Below are 22346 nucleotides of genomic sequence, written 5' to 3' on the forward strand. Positions count from 1 at the left end.
TTATTGCAGTTTATATTTTTTCCCATTTCATTAATGGAATAGAAATTCCATCAAATGCTGTGATGGGTTTTTAATTAATGTCCCAGAGCATTAGTTTGGGTCTCTGGCTTACTAACCAACGACATTATTATGACCTCACCATCTCTTCCAAAATCAAGAAAGGGCAGTTGTGAAACTTGAAAGGATTCAGAAAAGATTTACAAGGATGTTGCCAGGGTTGGAGGGTGTGAGCTAAAGGGAGAGGCTGAATAGGCTGGGGCTGTTTGCCCTGGATCGTCAGAGGCTGAAGGGTGACCTGATAGAGATTTATAAAATCGTGAAGGGCATGGATAGGGTGAATAGCCAAGGTCTTTTTTCCAGGGTAGGGGAGTCCAAATCTAAGTGACATAAGTTTAAGGTTAAAAATCACATAACACTAGGTTATAGTCCAACAGGTTTAATTGGAAGCACAAGCTTTCAGAGCACCGCTCCTTCATCAGGTGATGAACAACCACTTGATGAAGGAACAACAATCCGAAAACTAGTGCTTCCAAATAAACCTGTTGGACTATAAGCTAGTGTTATGTGATTTTTAACTTTGTACACCACAGTCCAACACCGGCATCTCCAAATCATAAGTTGAAGGTGAGAGGAGAAAGATTTAAAAGGGACTTAAGCGGCAACTTTTTCATGCAAAGGGTGGTGCGTGTATGGAATGAGCTGCCAGAGGAAGTAGTGTAGGCTGGTACAATTGCAACATTTAAAAGGCATCTGGATGAGTATATGAATAGGAAGGGTTTAGAGGGATATAGACCAAATGCTGGTAAATGGGACTAGATCAGTTTAGGATATCTGGTCGGCGTGGACAAGTTGGTCCGAAGGGTCTGTTTCTGTGCTGTACAGCTCTATTGTAAATCGGAGCCTTTCTTTTAGAATCCTACACCCAATGTTATTAATGAACACACAGTTCTTGCAGCATTTGTCCTTAACAATAATATTGAGTGCACAGGTAGCAATCTGTAATTTATACTCTCATTGTTCAATAATAATAATAGCTCAGTCACAGCAGTAAATATATTATATCAAATTGTGACTCACTATGATCCCGAACAAACTGGAAGCTAAGTGTCGATGAGCCAGCAAGCTCACAGGTAGAGCCAACTTGCAGGCATCACCCTAGGGGTGTGTATAGCAGCTTGAAATGGCTACTGCTCAAAAGCATTGAACATATCCAACCAGGAAGTGAGAAGGCAGTACCAATCAGATTTATGACACAGAAGCCTAAGTTGCCGTCAATCTGGACTCAATAACACCGAAACCAAAAGAGAAAATTGCTAGAAAATCTCAGCAGGTCTGGAAGCATCTGTAAGGAGAGAAAAGAGCTGACATTTTGAGTCTAACTGACCCTTTGTCAAAGCAGTCAGTTAGACTCGAAACGTCAGCTCTTTTCTCTCCTTACAGATGCTGCCAGACCTGCTGAGATTTTCCAACGTTTTCTCTTTTGGTTTCAGATTGCAGCAACCGCAATAATTTGTTTTTATCAATAACACCAAACTCCATTACTAGACCTCAGTCCTGTCTGCTTGTAACCTTTTTGCCATTACAGTTGTGCTAAGGGCAATGGACAAATCAGGTCTTTGTCATTTGACAAAGAAAAGAGAAGGTAGACCTTGTGTCAGTGTCAAATGGGTGATATTCTGTTTTATGGCTCTCTCCAGTTTAATTCCTATTGAACTCAGTAGACAAGTGGTTTTGTGGTTGATTGGATGGAGAATAAATAGTGGGATGAATGGAGGTGAAGGAGATAGAGGGGCTAAGTAGATAGTTCAACAGAATGAGGGAGAGCTTTGATGAGGTTGAGGCTGGGAGGAGTCACACAAAACAGCATGGAAGGGTGAAGGGACAGGATATGTGCTGAGAGGAGGGGGCAGAAAAGGAAATGCAGCCAGTATGTTATATTTTCCTTATAACCTGCACCTCCCCCCATCCTTCCCCCAATGTAGCTGCTTTCTCCCCAACACGACACCACCACTCAAAAAAGAAAAGAGGTGTGAGCAAGTGAGTGACAGAGAGTGACAGAGAGAGAGAGAGAGAGAGAGAAAGAGAGTGCGCGCGTGCACTCATGGAGACAGCCAAGATGCACATCTTCTCCAACTTATTGAGCAATAAGCCATTCGCTGGTTGTTATGCTGGCGTGTAAAAAAATCAAAAAATTGTAATACAATAAATGTCATTATATTTAAATAAAGCATACAAATTTTCTGTTCAAAATGTGAGGAGCATTCTGCTTGTTTTTGAACCTTGTTATTTAGTCCTGCCACACACTTTGGACTAAAACTCATCATATCCCTTCAATCTTTAGTCATAGAGTCATACACCATGGAAACAGACCCTTCAGCCCAATCAGTCCATGCTGATCATAATCCCAAACTAAACCCTTCCCACCCCGCCTGTGCTTAGTCCATATCCTTCCAAACATTTCTTAATCATGAACTTATCTAAATACTTTTAGTTGTTGTAACTGTACCTGCATCCAACAATTCCTCTGGCAGTTCTTCCACACGTGAACCACTCTCTGTGTTAAAAAAAGTTGACTCTCACGTCCTTTTTACATCTTTGTCCTCTCACCTTAAACATATGACCCCTAGTCTTGAAATCCCCCCCCACCACTGGGAAAAGACACCTTATCTATGCCCCTCACAATTTAACAAACACCTATAAGATCACCCTCAACCTCCAATGAAAAAGTCCTCCCCCTCAACTCAAACCCTCCATTTCTGGCAACATCCTGGTAAATCTTTTCTGAACCCTCTCCAGCTTGACAATATCCTTCCCATAACAGTTTATATACGCCCTCGGGTCCTTTGATGTCAAATACTCAGTTCTATTTCTCACTTAAATGACAGAATTATCCTGCGTCCATGCTGTCCTCTCCAGATTGATTCTACCCATAGGTCTCTCCCAGTTCTGCAGCCAGTGTGCTTCCTGTCACACAGCATTCCCACATCCATGAAGCCGCGCTCCTTCCTATACCTGGTCTTGCACTAACCTAGAGCTTTCAGCATTCCTGACCAGGATTCCTCCAGCATCTGATAACTGGCATAAATATCTAATACCCACATCATCAGTTAATGTCACTTTCACCCAGGGAGGAGATGATCAGTGGTCTTAAAGGGGCAGGCGAGTTTTAAAAAAACAAGAAATCCATTAGAGTTGTGCTCCAGATCACAGATAACTCTCTAGACTTCAAACAACTTACAAGCAACAATAAGAGAGATCTGCAGATGGATCTGATTTTGCTGAAACTGACCAGTGTTATTCAGGAACAGGTTTGTTGTTGTCAAATCTTCCCTTTTCCTTGAGGTTTGAATGAGCTTGGTTTGAGGGCTGAATTAAGGTGAATATTGAAATACTTCTTGCTACTAAAAGGAGATTCTTTGAACATTGCCGCCTAAATTTTCTTCTTTTTTCCAACTCTCCTGTGAATTTCTTTTAATTAGTTACCTGATGAATTGGAATTTACCCTGCAATCCTCACTTAGAAGCAGTACCCAAAGACATCAACCCCTTAACTCAACACAATGAACTGAGAAACCAAAAGGGAAATACTGCAGGTGCCGAGATGAAAACAGAAGATGTTATAAATGCACAACAGGCCTGTGGAGAAAGGAAGGTAAGGACACGTCCACAAAGGGCACTGGCTTCTAATATGGACTCCAGCTTCCTCTCCTGCATGACCTGCAAGGTCTTTCCAGCATTATCTGTCTTAAGTGAATGCAACTTTCTCCAATGACCTATAAATGCAAATTAAAGCACACAGGTGAGAGTTTCGCTCTTTTAAAGAAGGATAGCCATCCTTTAGGTTTTCCTATTTTCTTCTGTGAACTGATATTAAGGAAGATGCATTTTCTTGGACTCTGGAAAATATTGATCTTTGAAACCTTGATGTACTCCCTGACAGCGTAAATATGAGCGTGCTGACAGCCTGAAGAATCCCACAGCACCATAGCAATGGGCGAACTGGCATAGCAGAAGTGATAAACTACTCAGTCTTATCAAGGAATATTGACACACATCAGTTATAGTTCAAATATTTTCTTGGATCCTTCTGGGAAAACCACTATCTCAAAAATGTTCACAAATCAAAAACAAAATTGGCATTTTGAAAGGAATTCTTAAGTTACATATTCCCACCGAGAATTTGAATATTTCATCAGGAAATGTCATAATCTTCCGAAGTTGGTAGTTTCTGATGCTAACTGTGTTATTTTTCATTCGTGCGATGAGGGCCTCACCAGTATGGCCCCACACTGTTGCTCATCTCTGAATCCCCTTGTGAAGTTGATAATAAGCTTTGGGGCATAGGTACAGGCAAACACACAGTGCTGCTTTAGAAAGAGATTCAAAGATTTTGACCCAGTGACAGTGAAGCACCAGCGAGATGTAGGGAGCGACAATAGCCGAGTAGTATTATCACTGAACAATTAGTCCAGAACTCAGTTAGTGCTCTGTGGACCCGGTTTCAAATTCCGCTCTGGTGGATGGTGGAATTTGAGTTCAATAATAATTTCTTTTAAATCCGGAATTAAGAATCTCATGATGAAGCCATTATTGGTGGTTTGGGGAAAAAAAAAGACACTTTTTTCTTTCTTGACGGAAGGAAATCTGCCATCCTCACCTGGTCTGGCCTACACATGACTCCAGGCCGCACAGCAATGTGGAGGACTTTCAACTGCCATTTGAGGTGGCCTGTCAAGCCACTCAGTTCAAGGGCAGCTAGAGCTGAGCAATAAATGCTGGCCATCCAGCAATTGCCACACCCCACAATTGAATAAAAAATATCAGTACTTCTAGATGATGATGTTTCCATGTATCAGCTTCCCCAATCCCATGGTGGAGGTCGTAGGTTTGGAAGATACTGTTGAAAGACCCTTAGTGAGTTACTGCAGTGTACATTGTAGGTGATACACATTGTAGTGATAGAGATGGTGAATGTTTAAGGTAAAGAATGGGGGTGCTAATCAAAGAAATCTGATTTGGTCTGGTTGGTGGAAAGCTTTTGGGAGTATTGTTGGAGTGACATTTACCCAGAGAGAGTTAGACTGCAATCCATCACACTCCCGATGTGTGCCTTGTAGCTAGCTGATGCCCAGCCTTTGGGGAATCAGGAAGTGAGTCATTTGTTGTAGAATTCCCAACTTCTGACCTACTCTTGCAGCCTCAGTATTTGTGGTTGCTCCAGTTGAGAATCTAATCAATACTATCTCTAGGATGTTGGTGGGGGGTAGAGGGGGAATTCAATGATGGTGATGTTGTTGAATGTCAAGGGACAATGGTGAAATTATCTCTTGATGTTTTCTAGACGTACCAAAAAGTGTTCTGTCCAGATGCTTCACAGCATGGTATGGCAACTGCTTTGCCAAGACCGCAATACATTATAGAGTTGCGAATGCAGCCCAGTCTATCTCACAGATCCGCCTTCCTTCCATTAACCCCATCTATACTTCCCGCTGCCTCGGGAAAGCATCCAACATAATCAAAGACCCCTCCCACACTGGTTATACTCTCTTCCACCCTCTTCCATTGGACAGAGGATACAAAAGTTAGAAAACATGTACCAACAGATTCAAGAACAGCTTCTTCCCTGCTGTTCTCAGGCTTATGTAGGGACCCCTCATATATTAAAGTTGATCTTTCTCTGCACCTTCTCTGTAGCTGTATCACCATATAATGCATTCTGTTCCATTACCCTGATGTATTTATTCATGATTTGTGTGGATAGCATGCAAAACAGGTATAACGTCATACAGCACAGAAACAGAGCCTTCAGTGTTGGAGATGGTCATTGTCTGGCCTTTATGTGGCATAAACGTTACTTGCCACTTATCAGCCCATTTGTTATCTAGGTCTTGCTGCATAAAGCTATTGGTGGTTTTAGAGAATGTATCGCATGTGGTACTTGCTATCATACAGCACACTCAAGACAGATGCATTTACATGAAAGCTGGAAAAATATTCAAGGAGATAGGAGAATAAGGTTGTATTGGAGAAATTCAGTAAGTCTGGCAACATTTGTGGAGAGAGAAGCAGAGTTAACATATTGAGACTAGTATGACTCCTCTGAAGGAGGCATTCTGGCAGATTTGCTGAGTTTCTCCAGCACTCTCTGTTTTGTTTCAGAATTTTAGCATCGGCCGATTATTATTTACAAGGTAATGGTGAGAAGGTGGGATAATGGTAGGTGGGAGGAAAACTTGGGTACAGCAAAAACACAAGCATGATCCACTTGGGCTGAATGGCCTGTTTTTATGCTATATGTCTGATGTAGCACTGAACAAGTTTCCAAAGAATATGTCCAGCCCTTGTCCTATGAACCGTTACCTTCTTTTTAGATTTGAAGACATTGCATCGGAAAACGTTGCTGGACCCATCTCTGGCGATGTAACTGAAGATCTTGAGGTCTTGAGAGTCATGGGACACATAGAATATCCTGAAAGGAAAGAAGGTACAGGAAACTGGTTAGGATAATATCAGGCTTTACCAAGTCTAACATCACTAGAGTCAAAGAGTCATAGAGATGCACAGAACGGACGCAGACGCTTTGGTCCATCTTGTCCATGCTGACCAGATATCCCAACCTAATCTAGTCCCACCTGCCAGCACCCGGCCCATATCCCTCCAAACCCTTCCTATTCATCTACCCATCCAAATGCCTCTTAAATGTTGCAACTGTACCAGCCTCCACCACTTCCTCTGGCAGTTCATTCCCTCTGCATGAAAAAGGTTGCCTTTTAGGTCTCTTTTATATCTTTCCCCTCTCACCCTAAACCTATGCCCTCTAATTCTGGACTCCCCCATCCCAGGGAAAAGACTTTGCCTATTTAACCTATCCATGTCGCTCATGATTTTATAAACCTCTACAAGGTCATCCCTCAGCCTCCGATGCTCCAGGGAAAACAGCCCTAGCCTATTCAACTTCTCCCTATAGCTCAAATCCTCAAACTCTGGCAACATCCTCGTAAATCTTTTCTGAAACCTTTCAAGTTTCACAACAACTTTCCGATAGGAAGGAGACCAGAATTGCATGCAATACTCCAACAGTGGCCTAACCAATGTCCTGTACAGCCATACCATGACTTCCCAACTCCTGTACTCAATACTCTGACCAATAAAGGAAAGCATACCAAACACCTTCACTATCCTATCTACCTGCGGCTCCACTTCCAAGGAGCTATGAACCTGCGCTCCAAGGTCTCTTTGTTCAGCAACACTCTTCTGGGACCTTACCATTAAGTGTATAAGTCCTGCTAAGATTTACTTTCCCAAAATGCAGCACCTCACATTTATCCAAATTAAACTCCATCTACCACTTCTCACCCCATTGGCCCATCCGATCAAGATCCCATTGTAATTTCAGGTAACCTTCTTTGCTGTCCACTACACCTCCAATTTTGGTATCATCTGCAAACTTACTAACTTTACCTCTTAAGCTCACATCCAAATTATTTATATAAATGACAAAAAGTAGTGCACCCAGTACTGATCCTTGTGGCACTCCACTGGTCACAGGCCTGCAATCTGAAAAACAACCCTCCACCACCATCCTCTGTCTTCTACCTTTGAGCAAGTTCTGTATGACATCTAACCTTGTGAACCAGTCCCATGAGGAACCTTATCGAACGCCTTACTGACGGTCATAAAGATCACATCTACCACTCTGCCCTCATCAATCCTCTTTGTTACTTCAAGAAAAAATTCAATCAAGTTTGTTAGACATGATTTCCTACGCACAAAGCCATGTTGACCATCCCCAATCAGTCCTTGCCTTTCCAAATACATAGGTAAAAAACAAGGACTGCAGATGCTAGAAACCAGAGTCTAGATTTAAGTGGTGCTGGAAAAGCACAGCAGGTCAGGTAGCATCCGAGGAGCAGGGAAATCGACGTTTCCGGCAAAAGCCCTTCATCAGGAATAGAGGCGGGATGCCTGCAGAGTTGAGAGATAAATAGGGGTGGGGAGAAAGTAGCATACAGTACAATAGGTGAATGGGAGTGGGGATGGAGGTGATAGGTCAGAGAGGAGGGTGGGGGAAGGTAGCAAAGAGTACAATGGGTGAAATGAGAGGGGGATGGGGTTGGGGAGAAAGTAGCATAGAGTACAATAGGTGAATGGGGGTGGGGATGAAGGTGATAGGTCAGAGAAGAGGGTGGAGCGGCTAGGTGGAAAGGAAGATAGGCATGTAGGACAGGTCACTCGATTTATCCTGTCAATACCTCACATATGCTTCCTTCTTTTTCTTCACCAAACCCTCAATTTCTTTAGTCATTCAGCATTCCCTATAGCTACCAGCCTTTCCTTTCACCCTAACAGGAATATACTGTCTCTGGACTCTCGTTATCTCATTTCTGACGGCTTCCAATTTTCCAGCCGTCCCTTTACCTGCGAACATCTGCCCCCATTTGCTTTTGAAAGTTCTTGCCTAATACCGTCAAAATTGGCCTTTCTCCAATTTAGAACTTCAACTTTTAGATCTGGTCTATCCTTTTCCATCACTATTTTAAAACTAATAGAATTATGGTCGCTGGCCCCAAAGTGCTCCCCCACTGACACCTCAGTCACCTGCCCTACCTTATTTCCCAAGAGTAGGTCAAGTTTTGCACCTTCTCTAGTAGGTACATTCACACACTGAATCAGAAAATTTTCTTGTACACACTTAATGTCCTCTCCATCTAAACCCTTAACACTAAGGGTGAGAGCTGAGGTTTACTTTACCAACAATTCAGACCAATGACATAAGCTAAATTAGCACAAGGTACCAAGAACCATGCAATCGTCTCAGCCCTCACACAGTACAATATTGAGGACCTATGTAGCAGATGCCAGCGAAACACTGTTGACACACCATGAATCCTGGGGAGTTAATTTTATCTCAATGGTATGGACTAAAGAATCTATGGAGAAGAGAAGCAAAGCTAACTTTTCAGATTGCGGCCTTTGTTGGAATGTTTGTACAGATACTAACTGACCTGTCTAGTATTTCCAGCATTTTGTGTATTTTTATTCCAGATTTCCTGCTTCTGTTGTAATTTTGAGGTAGTGGTTTTTGCCAATCTTAAGAGGGTTTGATGGTCCTCTCATTGTCACTGGAATGTCTTTGTTTATGTGCGCTTGCAAAGCCAACAGGTTAAAGTGAATCCTCTAAAGGGCCAAGGCATACATTATAACTTCATGGAATAATTAAAAAGAGCAACTTTTAAAGCAACCGCACAAGAAAGATTAGCTGCACTATACCCTCCTCTCTGACCTACCACCTCCATCCCCACTCCCATTCACCTATTGTACTGTATGCTACTTTCTCCCCACCCCTATTTATCTCTCAACTCTGCAGGCATCCCGCCTCTATTCCTGATGAAGGGCTTTTGCCGGAAACGTCGATTTCCCTGCTCCTCGGATGCTGCCTGACCTGCTGTGCTTTTCCAGCACCACTTTCATCTAGACTCTGGTTTCTAGCATCTGCAGTCCTTGTTTTTTACCTATGTATTTGGAAAGGCAAGGACTGATTGGGGATGGTCAACATGGCTTTGTACTGAAATACCCAGCCCCATCCATTTTCAAAATTATCACATCTTTTTATTAACCACATGTCATAAAATATTCATGGATGTCTTATCAAATTAGATCTGTGGAAAAGTCCACTATTTTTCTTAATTCCACTCTGAAACATCAAGTTCTTTTCTAAAAGCCTTCAATATAATTTTGTTGACGGTGTCTATTAAATCAAATGTTTGAGAAAAACCTGAAACATCTTGCATCACATTAAACAGATACTGAATTGCTTTTTAATTCCTAAATAAGTCTGTGCACATGTGTGAGGGTGGGTGAGAGAGTATATCTGAGTGTATCTGTAATTGAAACAATATACATTAATTCCAAAGTGCCCAACTGTGCTGGACTCTCAATTTGCAAAACATACATTGCATGTTCCTTCTGTATTGCTGCTTTATATCCCAGCTTTTACACCGATCTATCGACTTGTATACATATCTATGTCAATCAGTGGAGCACACACATCTTGCAATGAACAAGCTAAGTATCTGTGTGGAAGCTTGATTTATTTGATTTATTATTGTCACATGTACCAAGATACAGTGAAAAGAACTCTTGCATGCAATCCAGGCAGTTCATCCCTTAAGTAAGTATGAAGCAAAAAGTGACTCCAGCAAGAGGCAAATTATATCCATTGCCACAGGCAGCTAGCTCACTCAATGAAAGAGAGAGAAAAAAGCTTAGATGTTGGAGATAGGGTTCAAGTTCAGTCTCTGAGATTTCAAACCCTCCCACCCTCCATCATACCCACCTAATCCCGTAGCACAGGCCTCCCTGAATGCCCACTATGGTGCCCATCATTTTTGTTCAGGTGTCTCAGGCCACATGCCATCACTAACTGGGCAGTGGGATGGTGCTCTTCACCAATCACCAATAATTAAAGTCTACTTGTGTTAGATCACATATTAGAATGAGATTTGTGGGAGTGCAGATTGTTGCACATGTTACATCTCAGGAAAATGTAATAACTTTCAAAAACCACAATTTGTCCTTGATCTGTACTGTGCAGTAGGACAAAAAAAAGCATCTAGATCTACCGTGCTGGCATTTCCAGGCTGTGTTCCAGGAAGAATTTGCCCACAGGACGTCTACTACATCTTAAGAACAGGATTAATCTTAAGTGACATTGTGAAATTACAGCGGTTTAATGAAAGCAGAACTGCATACAAGCATGTACCATGGACCTAAGAGGCTGAGGGGTGCAAATTGATACTAGGGAAAAATGTTTCACTTGTACGTGTCCACGGGAAGTGATTATAGCACCATACACCTGGTTACTGCAGCAGTAGAAACAAGTAATTCAACAGACACAATTAAATACTCCCAACCAACCCTGGGACTATAGTTTGAACAACTCCATAACATACATGAATGGTTCACTGGGATAAAGGGAGGTACCAATTATGGCCAGAGAGGAGCCAGAAATGCAGCAGATCCATGGAGTTCTCATAGTCCCAGCATTAATTACCAGAAGCTTGCTCTGAAAGGAATAGGGTAGGACACTAACACAAAGAAAGACTTGCATTTATGTTATACCCGGATATACCAAAATGCTTTACAGCCGATTATTTGATTTTCAAGCCTGGTCACTGTTGTGCTGTGGGAGACAAGGGGGTTAACTTCCTTGCTTTTCTTCACAATGGGATCTTTGACTGTCACCTGAGAGCAGATGATTTACCCGAAGATCAGCACCTTCAACAATGCAGCACCCCCTCAGTGTTACACCAGTGTATCAGTCTAGAATTCAATGCTCAAATTCTGGGGTGGAACGGGGACCCACAAAACTTATGGCTCAAAAGGTGAAAGAGCCACCAACCCAGCCAGTGATAACAAGTGAGAAAACAGTAATCTAGATTGCCTGGTTATCTCTGGGAGTCCTTCAACAATGACCCCATCGAGAGTCCCACCTGCTGCCTCTTCCTTTGCAACCGACACAACATATCAGTTTTGTTTCAGCACTCTATCAGCTAGGGACAGTGGACAGTCTCGGATGTGAAACACAGGAATCTACTGGAATTATAACTCCACAATGTGCACCTCATGGGTCCTGACAGGCATGTGGAGAACATGTCAAAGCAACGCACAGAACCAACGGGGGCATGGTTACCAATCCCAGGATGCCCTTGTAGAGGAACAGGGAACTGCACGCTGTTGAACCTTCGGATGCCCGAGAGAGGAAGGACCTCTGCCCCCGGACCCCAAGCAGCACTGTTCAACAATTATTCCCTTCCTGAAGCTCCGTCTCACTTCAGCTATTGGGTTTTTTTGCCCCAGCTCATTGTAAGAGCAGGTTAAATCAGGAGCTGCCTGCCTTGTTGACATATACAAACTGCCAATCTTTTTAGCAGTAGCCTTGCTGTTTGCCCTTTGCCCCACCTTTGTCATAACTGGGAGTGGGTGGCCTGGAGGCAACTTGGGAGTTGGTCTCAGATCTTTTTTTTAACACTTTAGCATCTGATCTAAACCCAAACCATCAGTGTTGTGCATAAAAATTAAGCTCAGCGCAAACACAGCGGGAAGATTCTTTTATATTCTCTCCGGTCACCTATATGTGAGTGACAAATTAAAAACTCAACAGTTCACATTTATAGTTAAGATTAGAGTGGTGCTGGAAAAGCACAGCAGGTCAGACAGCATCCGAGGAGCAGAAAACATCCGCAACCAACTGATCCCACATGGACTCCAGACTACATTCAAACCAGCACAGTTTGGATCTGAACAGGACAACCAGTACAGACTACAAATTCAAAACCAAAAGCTACGGTTCTCCTTCAGGACATTTTTACCTCGCTTTCGCCTAGTTCACATTTATAGGGCTCTTAATGTAGGGAAGTAACCAAAAGTGTTACACAAGATTGTTATCAAACACATATTGGCTGGCTATTAAATTCAAATCTTATTCAGGGGCATGCTAAAGGTGAAGAGAGTGCCACAGTGGCAGACAGGTTTCGGGATTGAATTCCGGTGGGGAGGGGGGGGGAGGGGGGCAGAGTTCTTGGAGGTTTACAAGGATGGAGGCAGTGGGCAAGAGTATCATTCGATTTGTTGCACACAGTGAAGCAGAAAGCGCTAAATTCCAAGAGGTCAGATTGGCTGGTAAAAGGCAAAGGTAAGTGGCAGATTAAATTCATTATGGAAAAGTGTGAAGTGATGCGTTTTGAGAGGGAGAACGAGGAGAGGTTCAATGGTACAATGTCACAGTGAGTGGAAGAAGAGAGAGGTCAGGAAGTGTTTGGGTACAAATCTTTGAAGGAGGTAGAGCTGGTTAACAAATTAGTTAATCATATGGAATCCTGAGCTTTATGAAGACGGCATGAAAAACAAGAGGCTCTGTTAAACCAATATGAAAAACTGGCTTAATTCCAGCCACAGTACCTTATTTCGTTCTAAGCACTACACTTTTGGAAAGGAGGCAAAGGTTTTAGAGAGGATGCAGAGAGGTTTAAAAGAATAGTTCCAAGAATCAGAAGTTATACCAATGTGAACAGACTGAAGTGAAGTTGAAGAGATGGTTGAAAGAGGTGTTTAAAATTCAGAAAGTATTTAGATGGATTAAATTAAGATAAACTCTTTTGAATAACCAGTGGATAGAAACCAAGACAGCTTGAGGAAAAGCACTTAGCAGTTTGATCTGGTGTGCTGGTTAATAAAGTATGGCCTACAGCAGCCTTCAAAAGGGAACTGGATAAATACTCAAAAGGAGAAAATAAAATCCAGGGATCTGGAGCCAGAGTTGGGGTAGTGGAACTAACTGCAATGCTCTTCAAAAGGGGCAGCACTTAGTTGATGGGCTGAATGAGCTCCGTCTGTTTCTGTATTTCCAAGAAGGATAGAATCACATGCCAATTTTATAGAAATTGACCATTTTGAGTGAAAGAAAAGGATATCAACACAAGTGTGCTTACAAAATTGCTTTAACAGACACTAACAGACAGTTTGAGATTAACTCAATAGTCTGATTGCTGAATATCTATTGTGTTACAATGGCAAAGGCTTTTTAATAGATTGTCTTTTTCACTGATTATCGCCTGTTTCTCTGGTGATGGCATGCCTTCAACAAGGCTCTCAGTGAACAGAGACAAACACAGGCTATTTCTATGTCTCATGAAGGCTATTTACAACCTGCCCTAAGAGATGATTTGGAGATGTCGGTGTTGGACTGGGATGTACAAAGTTAAAAATCACACAACACCAGGTTATAGTCCAACAGGTTTAATTGGAAGGACACTAGCTTTCGGAGCGACGCTCCTTCATTAGGTGATTGTGGAGGGCTCGATCGTAACACAGAATTTATAGCAAAAATTTACAGTGTGATGTAACTGAAATGTTTCAATGTTTCAATGTATAATTTCAGTTACATCACACTGTAAATTTTTGCTATAAATTCTGTGTTAAAATCGAGCCCTCCACTATCACCTGATGAAGGAGCGTCGCTCCGAAAGCTAGTGTGTTTCCAATTAAACCTGTTGGACTATAACCTGGTGTTGTGTGATTTTTAACTTTGCCCTAAGAGAAGTTGTAATTCTCTCTCTTCTGTCACTGAATGCATCAAGAATACAAATAAGTTACATTGTATATATAGATGTTTTACATCCACAAACTCCCCGACGGCAGTAAGATTATTTCCATTCAATCTTTCTCCAAAAGAATCCAATTCCTGCCGCAATACAGTTCGACGTGTGGCAAGTGCAGCCAATACATCTTCCAGAATGCTCATTCCTCATGTGCACCCCAGCACGCTATACAGTGGCACCAAAGCTGATTCGGACTATATCTAGCATTGGTTTATTAAAGTATCAGTGAAGAATTGAAACTCTGGTTGCTTCTTCCTTCCTCTTTGTCCCCCAGCCTGGGGGTAACGCCGCCAATTGTAATGAAATGCTCCCAATTGTAACCCACTGCCACTATCTCATTTCAACAAAACTGTCACAGATCTGTGAACTTTAGCAGCTCTCAACAACTGGCAACATCTTAACTATAACTATGACTATGATTACGACGTTGCCAATGTGTCTGCACAATTTAAAGAGGAAGCTCTATTTTTCTGTATAAGTTGTTAATTTGATCTTCTCTGTAAGTGCAGCTTTAACTAACGCTTGCATTATACTTTAAACATTATTTTATTAGCCTAACAAAGTATTTCAGGAGTGCAACATCTGCAGCTTTAAGAAAATGCCACAAAAAATACAAATTTATCCTCTAGATAAATGGGTGGCACGGTGGCTCAGTGGTTAGCACTGCTGCCTCACAGCGCCAGGGACCCAGATTCAATTCCCACCTTGGGCGACTGTCTGTGTGGAGTTTGCACCTTTTCCCCGTGTCTGTGCGGGTTTCCTCTGGGTGCTCTGGTTTCCTCCCACAATCCAAAGATGTGCAGGTCAGGTAAATTTGCCATGCTAAATTGCCCTTAGTGTCAGGTGCATTATTCAGGGGTAAATATAGGGTAGGGGAATGGCTCTGGGTGAGTTAGTCTTCGGAGGGTCGATGTGGACTTGTTGGGCCGAAGGAGCTGTTTCCATACTGTAGGGAATCTAATCTAAACAAGAAAATGAAATGTGTACAGATTTTGTTTTGGTGTTTAATTGATTTTTGGTAAAATTCATGTTTGAATCAATCCAGTTGCACAGTAAAAGGTCTCATATCTTTTATTATTGCACATTAATTCGATAAGGGGAGAATAATTAGCCATAGTGCTGGAGGGTTCTCTGTTAGACAGGAACAAGTGGTTCTGAGGCTGAAAGGCACCACTGTGCATCAAACATGAGGCAAAGCAAGGAAGCAGACCTGCATAAACTACCTGGGGCAGATATGGGAATTCAACCCACGCTGTTGTTGACCCTACGCTGCATCACACTCCAATCATCGAGCAGAATGAACTAACCAACTCCCACATAGATTCACTAATATCAAAAGATATTTGATGCATGACCTGCCAGCACTCAATTGATGAACATTGAAAAGACACTGAAACACAGTATAAACAGTGTGGGCAGCATCAAGGTGTAGTTCTGGGCAGTTACCAAAGGCTGAACTGACTGCACCTGCAAACATGACTGAGCCCCCATAAGCAAAACGTAGTGGAAGGCAATTGCTAAATGATTGCTGTAATTAAGAGGAAGTTAGATAAGTCCAGGAGAGAGAAAGTAAAGAATATCCTGTTTGAATGAGATGAAGTAAAGGTGGACGAGGTTGTGAGGAGAATAAACCAGTTGGACAAATGCCTCATTTCTGTGCTATCATTAATATTAAACAGGTAACGTTATTCATTTCTCATATGGGGCGTAAGTGAAACACAAATCTACAATAAAATTCAATTGATTTGTTACTCCTGAGACAGAGGAAGAAAAGTGTACATAACCATATTGGCTTTCTAAAAATATCACAACAGCCAGACTATAAGTGTTCAAGAAATGATTGAGCAACCCCTTCTCAAGAATAACTAGAGATGGGCAATAAATGCTAACTACAATAGGTGGATGTTGTTAAGTTGTACATTAGGATATATAAACAGAAAGCATTCTTAAAAATGCAGCAGCATGCTTCCTCCAGGGATAGAGGACAAATTATGTGTTTTCTAAAATCAAATATTAGCTGCAAGGATAATGAGAGAGGGTAAACAATATATCAGAACATGTACAGGCTTCACGACTGTTAATCAGAGTAACAATACAAGGCTGCTGAGCGGTCAGTGCTCTAGTTGGACAGTCTGTATTGTTTCTGCAACTTGTCCCAAAGATGCCATAGGAACTGGTGATAAAACACACTTCCTTCTTACTGGCTCAGACCAAAATTCTTACTTCACCCAAAGTCAGTAGCTGAACATTATACGCCATGTTATCGACTCATTGTGGAGTAGGTTCTAGGTGTTGCAATCTGTCAAGTTTCCACAGCAAGACCACAGGGAATATGTATTAGATGCAATCAGACACTTGACAGTGTTCTTGTTCCTGTCACCCCCATCTCTTTAACATCCCCCAGCTCTACAACCATCCATGAACATTGCACCAATTTCTGACCTCTTGTGGAATTCCTGATTGGGTCTGTCCTGCTAATGGTGGATGTACCTTTAATGACCTCAACTCTAACCTTTGAACTTCCCTGAACAAACATCCTTGCTCCTCTGCCTCTCCCTCTTTTAAGTTATTCCTTAAACACTTCCTTTGGCCGAGCTTAAGGTTTTTTTTAGCTTAACATCTTTTATGGCTTAACATCAATAGTTTGATTGCTCCTGTAAAGATTCAAGACATTTTATTACGTTAATGGAATATAAGGCAAGCTGTTGTTTTTGTATGTTAAGTAAAACAATATATAAGATGTTAATCTTCACTGATATACACTGTTAAAATCATATTACATTTTAAAGGCGAGTGCAGGTTCATAGTTCCTTGAAAGTAGAGTTGCAGGTAGATAGGGTAGTGAAGAAGGTGTTTGGTATGCTTTCCTTTATTGGACAGAGCACTGAGTACAGGAGTTGGGAGGTCATGTTATAGCTGTACAGGACATTGGTTCGGTCACTTTTAGAATATTGTGTGCAATCTGGTCTCCCTCCTATCAGAAGGATGCTGTGAAACTTGAAAGGGTTCAGAAAAGATTTACAAGGATGTTACCAGTGTTGGAGGATTTGAGCTATAGGGAGAGGCTGAATAGGCTGGGAATGTTTTCTCTGGAGCATCAGAGCTTGAGGAGTAACCTTACTGAGGTTAATAAAATCATGAGAGGCATGAATAGAGTAAATAGACATGGTCTTTTCCCTGGGGTGGGGGAGTCCAGAACTAGAGGGCATAGGTTTAGGGTGAAAGGGGAAAGATATAAAAGGGACCTAAGGTGCAACTTTTTCATACAGAGTGTGTTGTGCGTATGGAATGAGCTGCCAGAGAAAGTGGTGGAGGCTGATACAATTACAACATTTAAAAGGCATCTGGATGGGTATATGAATAGGAAGGATTTAGAAGGATATGGACCAGGTGCTGGCAAATGGGATGAGAGTAGGTTAGGATATCTGGTCGGCATGGATGAATTGGACTGAAGGGTCTGTTTCCATGCTGTATATCTCTATGACTCTAAATATTGGCTGCTCTCCCCTTTGATTGCTCGAGAAATCCACTCTACCCTCTATTGTGTGACCAAAGTGCCAATGGTCACCCACAAGTGTCTGGGTGACAGATTTCTCCATGGTTCGACATAGATTGCTTCATGGTTGCGTCATGATTTACCAGTTCCACCCAAACTACCTCGCACATAAGACATTTGCGAGGTAGGTTGGGTGGAAGAGTAAAAACTGCCAACTGAACTGCTTTCAGAATGGTGATCAAAATGCAGGCATAACCGCCCCAATACAATGTTGACTGCCTTGACCCAGTGGAATTCACTATCCCAAAGTGTGGGACAGTGAGTAAATGTAAGGAGGAGTTAGACAGATTTTTAATTGGTAATGGGTTGAAGGGATATGAAGGGAAGGCAGGAAAATGGCAGTGAGGAGCCAATCAGCCATGATCGAATGGTGGAGCAGACTCGATTGGCCAAGCGGCTTAATTCTGCTCCTACATTTTATGAACTTATGAACGCAGCTCCTGGTTAAAAGAAAAACTGTTGCTAGTTGATACCAGATCAGGTACAGAAAGATCCCACAGCAGGGAGCAGGGAGATTCTCGGAGTTGTCCTGGCTGACTTTTGTCCCCCAACTAACATTCCCAAAAATATCTGGGTATCCTCACTTTACTGATTGTGGAACCTCGCTGTGCGTATATTGGCTGCAACATTCCCTGCACTACACATCACTTGCACCTCAGAAGGAATTCATTAGTATTAATGTGCTTTGAGGTCCCCCCAAAAAAATTGCTAAGTAAACACAAGTCTTTTATTTTAAATATAAACTCAGCACTGGAATTGGCAGGAGTGAGAAACGGGGAAAAATGAATACCCTGTACGCTGTTGCATCGGGGAGTGCTTTTCTGATCTTGGGACTGATGCATGTTGGCAGGACACTTGAGAGAGACATAATGCCTAAATGGAAAACACTGAATACAGAACCCTCCGTTCTTAAGTATAGCTGAAGCAACGCCAGTTTGTATTGGCAAACTGAGCAAACGTTCACGCACATCAAAAAAGTGAAGGATGAAGAATTTCGGGAGTAAATTTGAGGACACAGTAAAACTTGCACATACAGAGGACCCCTACAACATATTCACTGAAGACCTTACCTTGCGTAGGAAAAAAAGCGCTTTTAGAATGACAAGATTTATCAGATCTCTTTCCCCTCCAGACAAAGCATTTTCAGGTCAAACCTCATTAATTAAAAAATGGATGAAAAACTTACACAGCACATTACAAGGAGAATTTCTGAATAATGTTGCACAGCTTTCTTTCCTTATCACTCAGGCACAGAACCATTTGTATTACCAAGTCACCTCAATGACAACAACATGCATAATCCCGTATACAGAAATCAGCTCCACAAACACTAACTTTGAATTACCACAATACATACCACACTTATTAAAAAGTTAATTTTTACCTGTCAGTTTGATTGGAATAACTTAGGGGATGTGTTCCTCCCGAGTCAGAGCAGATTAGTATCACTAAAGTTCAATTTGTTTCAAAGAGAAAATTTATTTTTCTTCTTTCTCTCCTTTTGAAGGATGCACATCATAGATATGGCAAATTAAGCTGCTACTACTTATAATCAGCAAAGGAAGTCTCTTGGAAAAGACTAGTGGACTGAACGTTGTTCATTTTTGCAACTGAATTCACATCACAGCATGCTGTAAGAATACTCTAACACACTGACTCCCAACTACTAAAACCATGAAAATAGCTGTATATCAGGAAATGGAAGGGAGGGAGGAACTCAAGCAATTTACAACCACCCGGGAATTGGTACTGAGTAAATTGTTGGAGCTGCAGGCTGACAAATACCTGGATCCTGACGGACTTCATCCGAGGGTCCTAAGTTAAGCGATAGTTTTAATCATCCAAAATTTCCTACATGTGGGGAAAATTCCAATAGATTGGAAAATAGCAAATGGAGCTTGTTTGCTCAAAAAAGGAGGGAGACAGAAAGCATTAAGCTAAAGGCTGATTAGGCTTAACATCTGTCATAGATAAGATGTGAGAAACTGATATTAAAGAAACTCGGGCACTTAGATAGGTTTAAGTAATCAGGCAGAGCCCACCTTGTTCTGTGAAAGGAAAATCATCTTGAATCAATTCATTGGAGTTTTATTTCATGACATAATATTTATAGTTAAAGGGGGAACTGGTGAATGCCCTATACTTAAGATTTCCAGCATGGATTTGATAAGGTGCCACACCAAAGGTTATTGTGGAGAATAAATGGTGGTGGAAGCGGCAGGGGGTAGTGATAACATATTAGCACAAATCGAAGATTACTAAGGCAACAGGGAAGAGAGATGATATAAATGTATCACGTTCTGATTGGTAAGATACGATGATTGGTATGTCATAGGGGTCAATACAGAGGCCTCACAATTTATGTAAATGATTTGGACGGAGGGACCGAAGGTTTGGTAGCTAAATTTGCTGATGACACAAAGATAGGCACAAACGTAAGTTGTAAAGATGACAAGGGATGTAGATGGATTAAATGACTGGGCAAAGACTTATGAAATGAGGAATGGTGTGAGAAAATGTGAAATTGTTTATTTTGGCAAGAAGAATAAAAATAAAAGAAGCCATGTTATGAAAACTGTGTGAGACTGCACAATTCTGAGAGGCAGAGAGATCTGGGTGCCCTTGTGCATGAATTGTTAAAGGTCAGTGTGCAGACACAGCAAGTAATTTGGAAAGCCAGTGGAAAGGTCTTGTCATTGTGAGGGGAATGGAATACAAAACGTAGAGAGGTATGCTTCAGCAGTACAGGGCACTGGTGAGACCACATCGAAAGTACTGTGTGTAGAATTAGTCAGTTTATTCAAGGAAGGAGTAAATACATTGGAAGCAATGACTAATACCCAGACTAACACCTGGAATGCTTTCTGATGAAAGGTTGGTAAGGTTGTATCTGATGTTTAGAACAGCAAGAGCCAATGGTTGAAACATAAAATGTCCTAAGGGGTTTCGCCAGCATGGATGTGAATAGGATGGCTCCTCTTGTGGGGGAGTCCAGAACTAGGGTCACTGTTTAAAATAAACATTACCCATTTAAGACAAAGGTGAGGTAAATTTTTTTCCCCTGTTGGAGGGTGGTGAGTCATTGTGACTTTTCTGCAAAAAGGCCATGGAAGCACAATCTTTGATGGCTTAAGGTAGAGATACAGATTCTTGATAAAGGGGTAAAGGGTTATTGGGGGCACAGAGGAACATGGTGTAACCAGATCAACCATGATTATATTGAACAGCACAGCAAGCTCAAGGGGCTGAATGGTCTATTCCTGCTCCTAGTTCATTTATTTATATGCTGCCCCTCACTGGTAAATTACACAATTTAAATGTGGGAACATTTTCTTTAGTAATGAAATACAAAGATGTTCTTACCATGTTGCTAAACAGGTTGAATAAAAAAATGCCTACCTTTAACCTTTTAAGGTCTCAAGAAGTACAGTCATAGAGTGTTAAGGGACAAAGGAGGTAATTCACCTCCTGCCCTTGGTCTCTCCTCAAGGCTCTGTAATTAGTTCTATCCTTTGTCCTCTCCCCTGGGCCTGCAAACCTTTCCTCTACCAACATTCAGCCAGTTCCCTTCTCAAGGTCACTTTCCTTCCAGGCAGAGATCATAAATTTCAGACCATAAATGTGTAAGAAAGAAAATTCTCATCTCCCTTCAGATTCTTTTGCCAATTCTATCAAAACCCATTTATTGATTTCAATACTTCAATTAAGACCTCCTCTTGCTCCTCTCTGCTCTCAGGAAAACTACCCAGCGTTTCCAAGCTCTCCATATGATGCAGAATAAAATTATAAACAACACACTCCTCAGGAGCAGGGGCTGAATTCCAAAATCCTGTGAAAGATTAAGTCACAACTACAAAAGTGTGATGGTGCGATTGATATCTACACTATTGCATTCTTCAATGAGACATTTGAATGAAAGTGACCCTTTGCTCTATTAGGCATCACCCCAACAGAACGCCAGCTACTGTACCTTCCTATTGCAATATCTGTTTGTTAAAAAGAGCTCATGTTAAAGAAACAAAAAGACTTTGAATTAATCTAATAGCCTGCTAAAGTCTCATCACTGTTGCAATGCAGAAAATGCTGTAGCCAATACGCACACTGCATAATGTGGCGATGACCAGGTAGCCTGTTTTTGTCATGTTGATATTGACCAAGAGAATCAGGTAAGAGAGCGTAGATGGAGACTCAGTTGAAATTCTCATCAGAAGGACAACAGCTCCGAAGTATAACGCTCAATGCAGTAGTTGGAGAGCCAGCCAAATACCGCAGTCCATCCTGGAACTTTGTGATTCACAGGCGATTGTGCTGCAATGGGGCATGAGCTGAGCTCACCTGAGGCAGCACCGAGTTTGCTTTGGCTGAGCTCAGCTCTCGGAAATTCAAACAAACTGAGCAAAGGTTGCTGTGAACAATCGCTGTCACCAACTCCTGGGAAATCTGCACTGCAGCAAAGTACTAGATGTTCAAAAGAGGGCTGAAATATGTTGAACATATAAATAAATGTCTGGTCTCCCAAAGGCATAGCAGACTTTTAAAAGAGGAAAATGGTTTTGGAGACACCCTCATAGAATCAATTATCTGACAGAAACAGAAAAACTCCTGACGACTTAATGGAAAAGCATCCAGCTT

At 41.8% G+C, this 22346-nt stretch overlaps 1 protein-coding gene across 7 annotated transcripts in view; it reads right to left on the reverse strand.

The window, feature by feature from the left end:
* nos1apa (nitric oxide synthase 1 (neuronal) adaptor protein a) overlaps nucleotides 1–22346 on the reverse strand; it is a 389677-nt gene that overhangs the window by 128511 nt on the left and 238820 nt on the right. For all 7 annotated transcript variants that reach the window (XM_072573931.1, XM_072573933.1, XM_072573930.1 and 4 more), the window contains one exon: nucleotides 6360–6468. In XM_072573931.1, coding sequence (XP_072430032.1) covers nucleotides 6360–6468 — 109 coding nt within the window. The remainder of the gene's footprint in view (nucleotides 1–6359; nucleotides 6469–22346) is intronic.

The sequence above is a fragment of the Chiloscyllium punctatum genome, chromosome 7 (assembly GCF_047496795.1).
Source record: "Chiloscyllium punctatum isolate Juve2018m chromosome 7, sChiPun1.3, whole genome shotgun sequence".
NCBI lineage: Eukaryota > Metazoa > Chordata > Chondrichthyes > Orectolobiformes > Hemiscylliidae > Chiloscyllium > Chiloscyllium punctatum.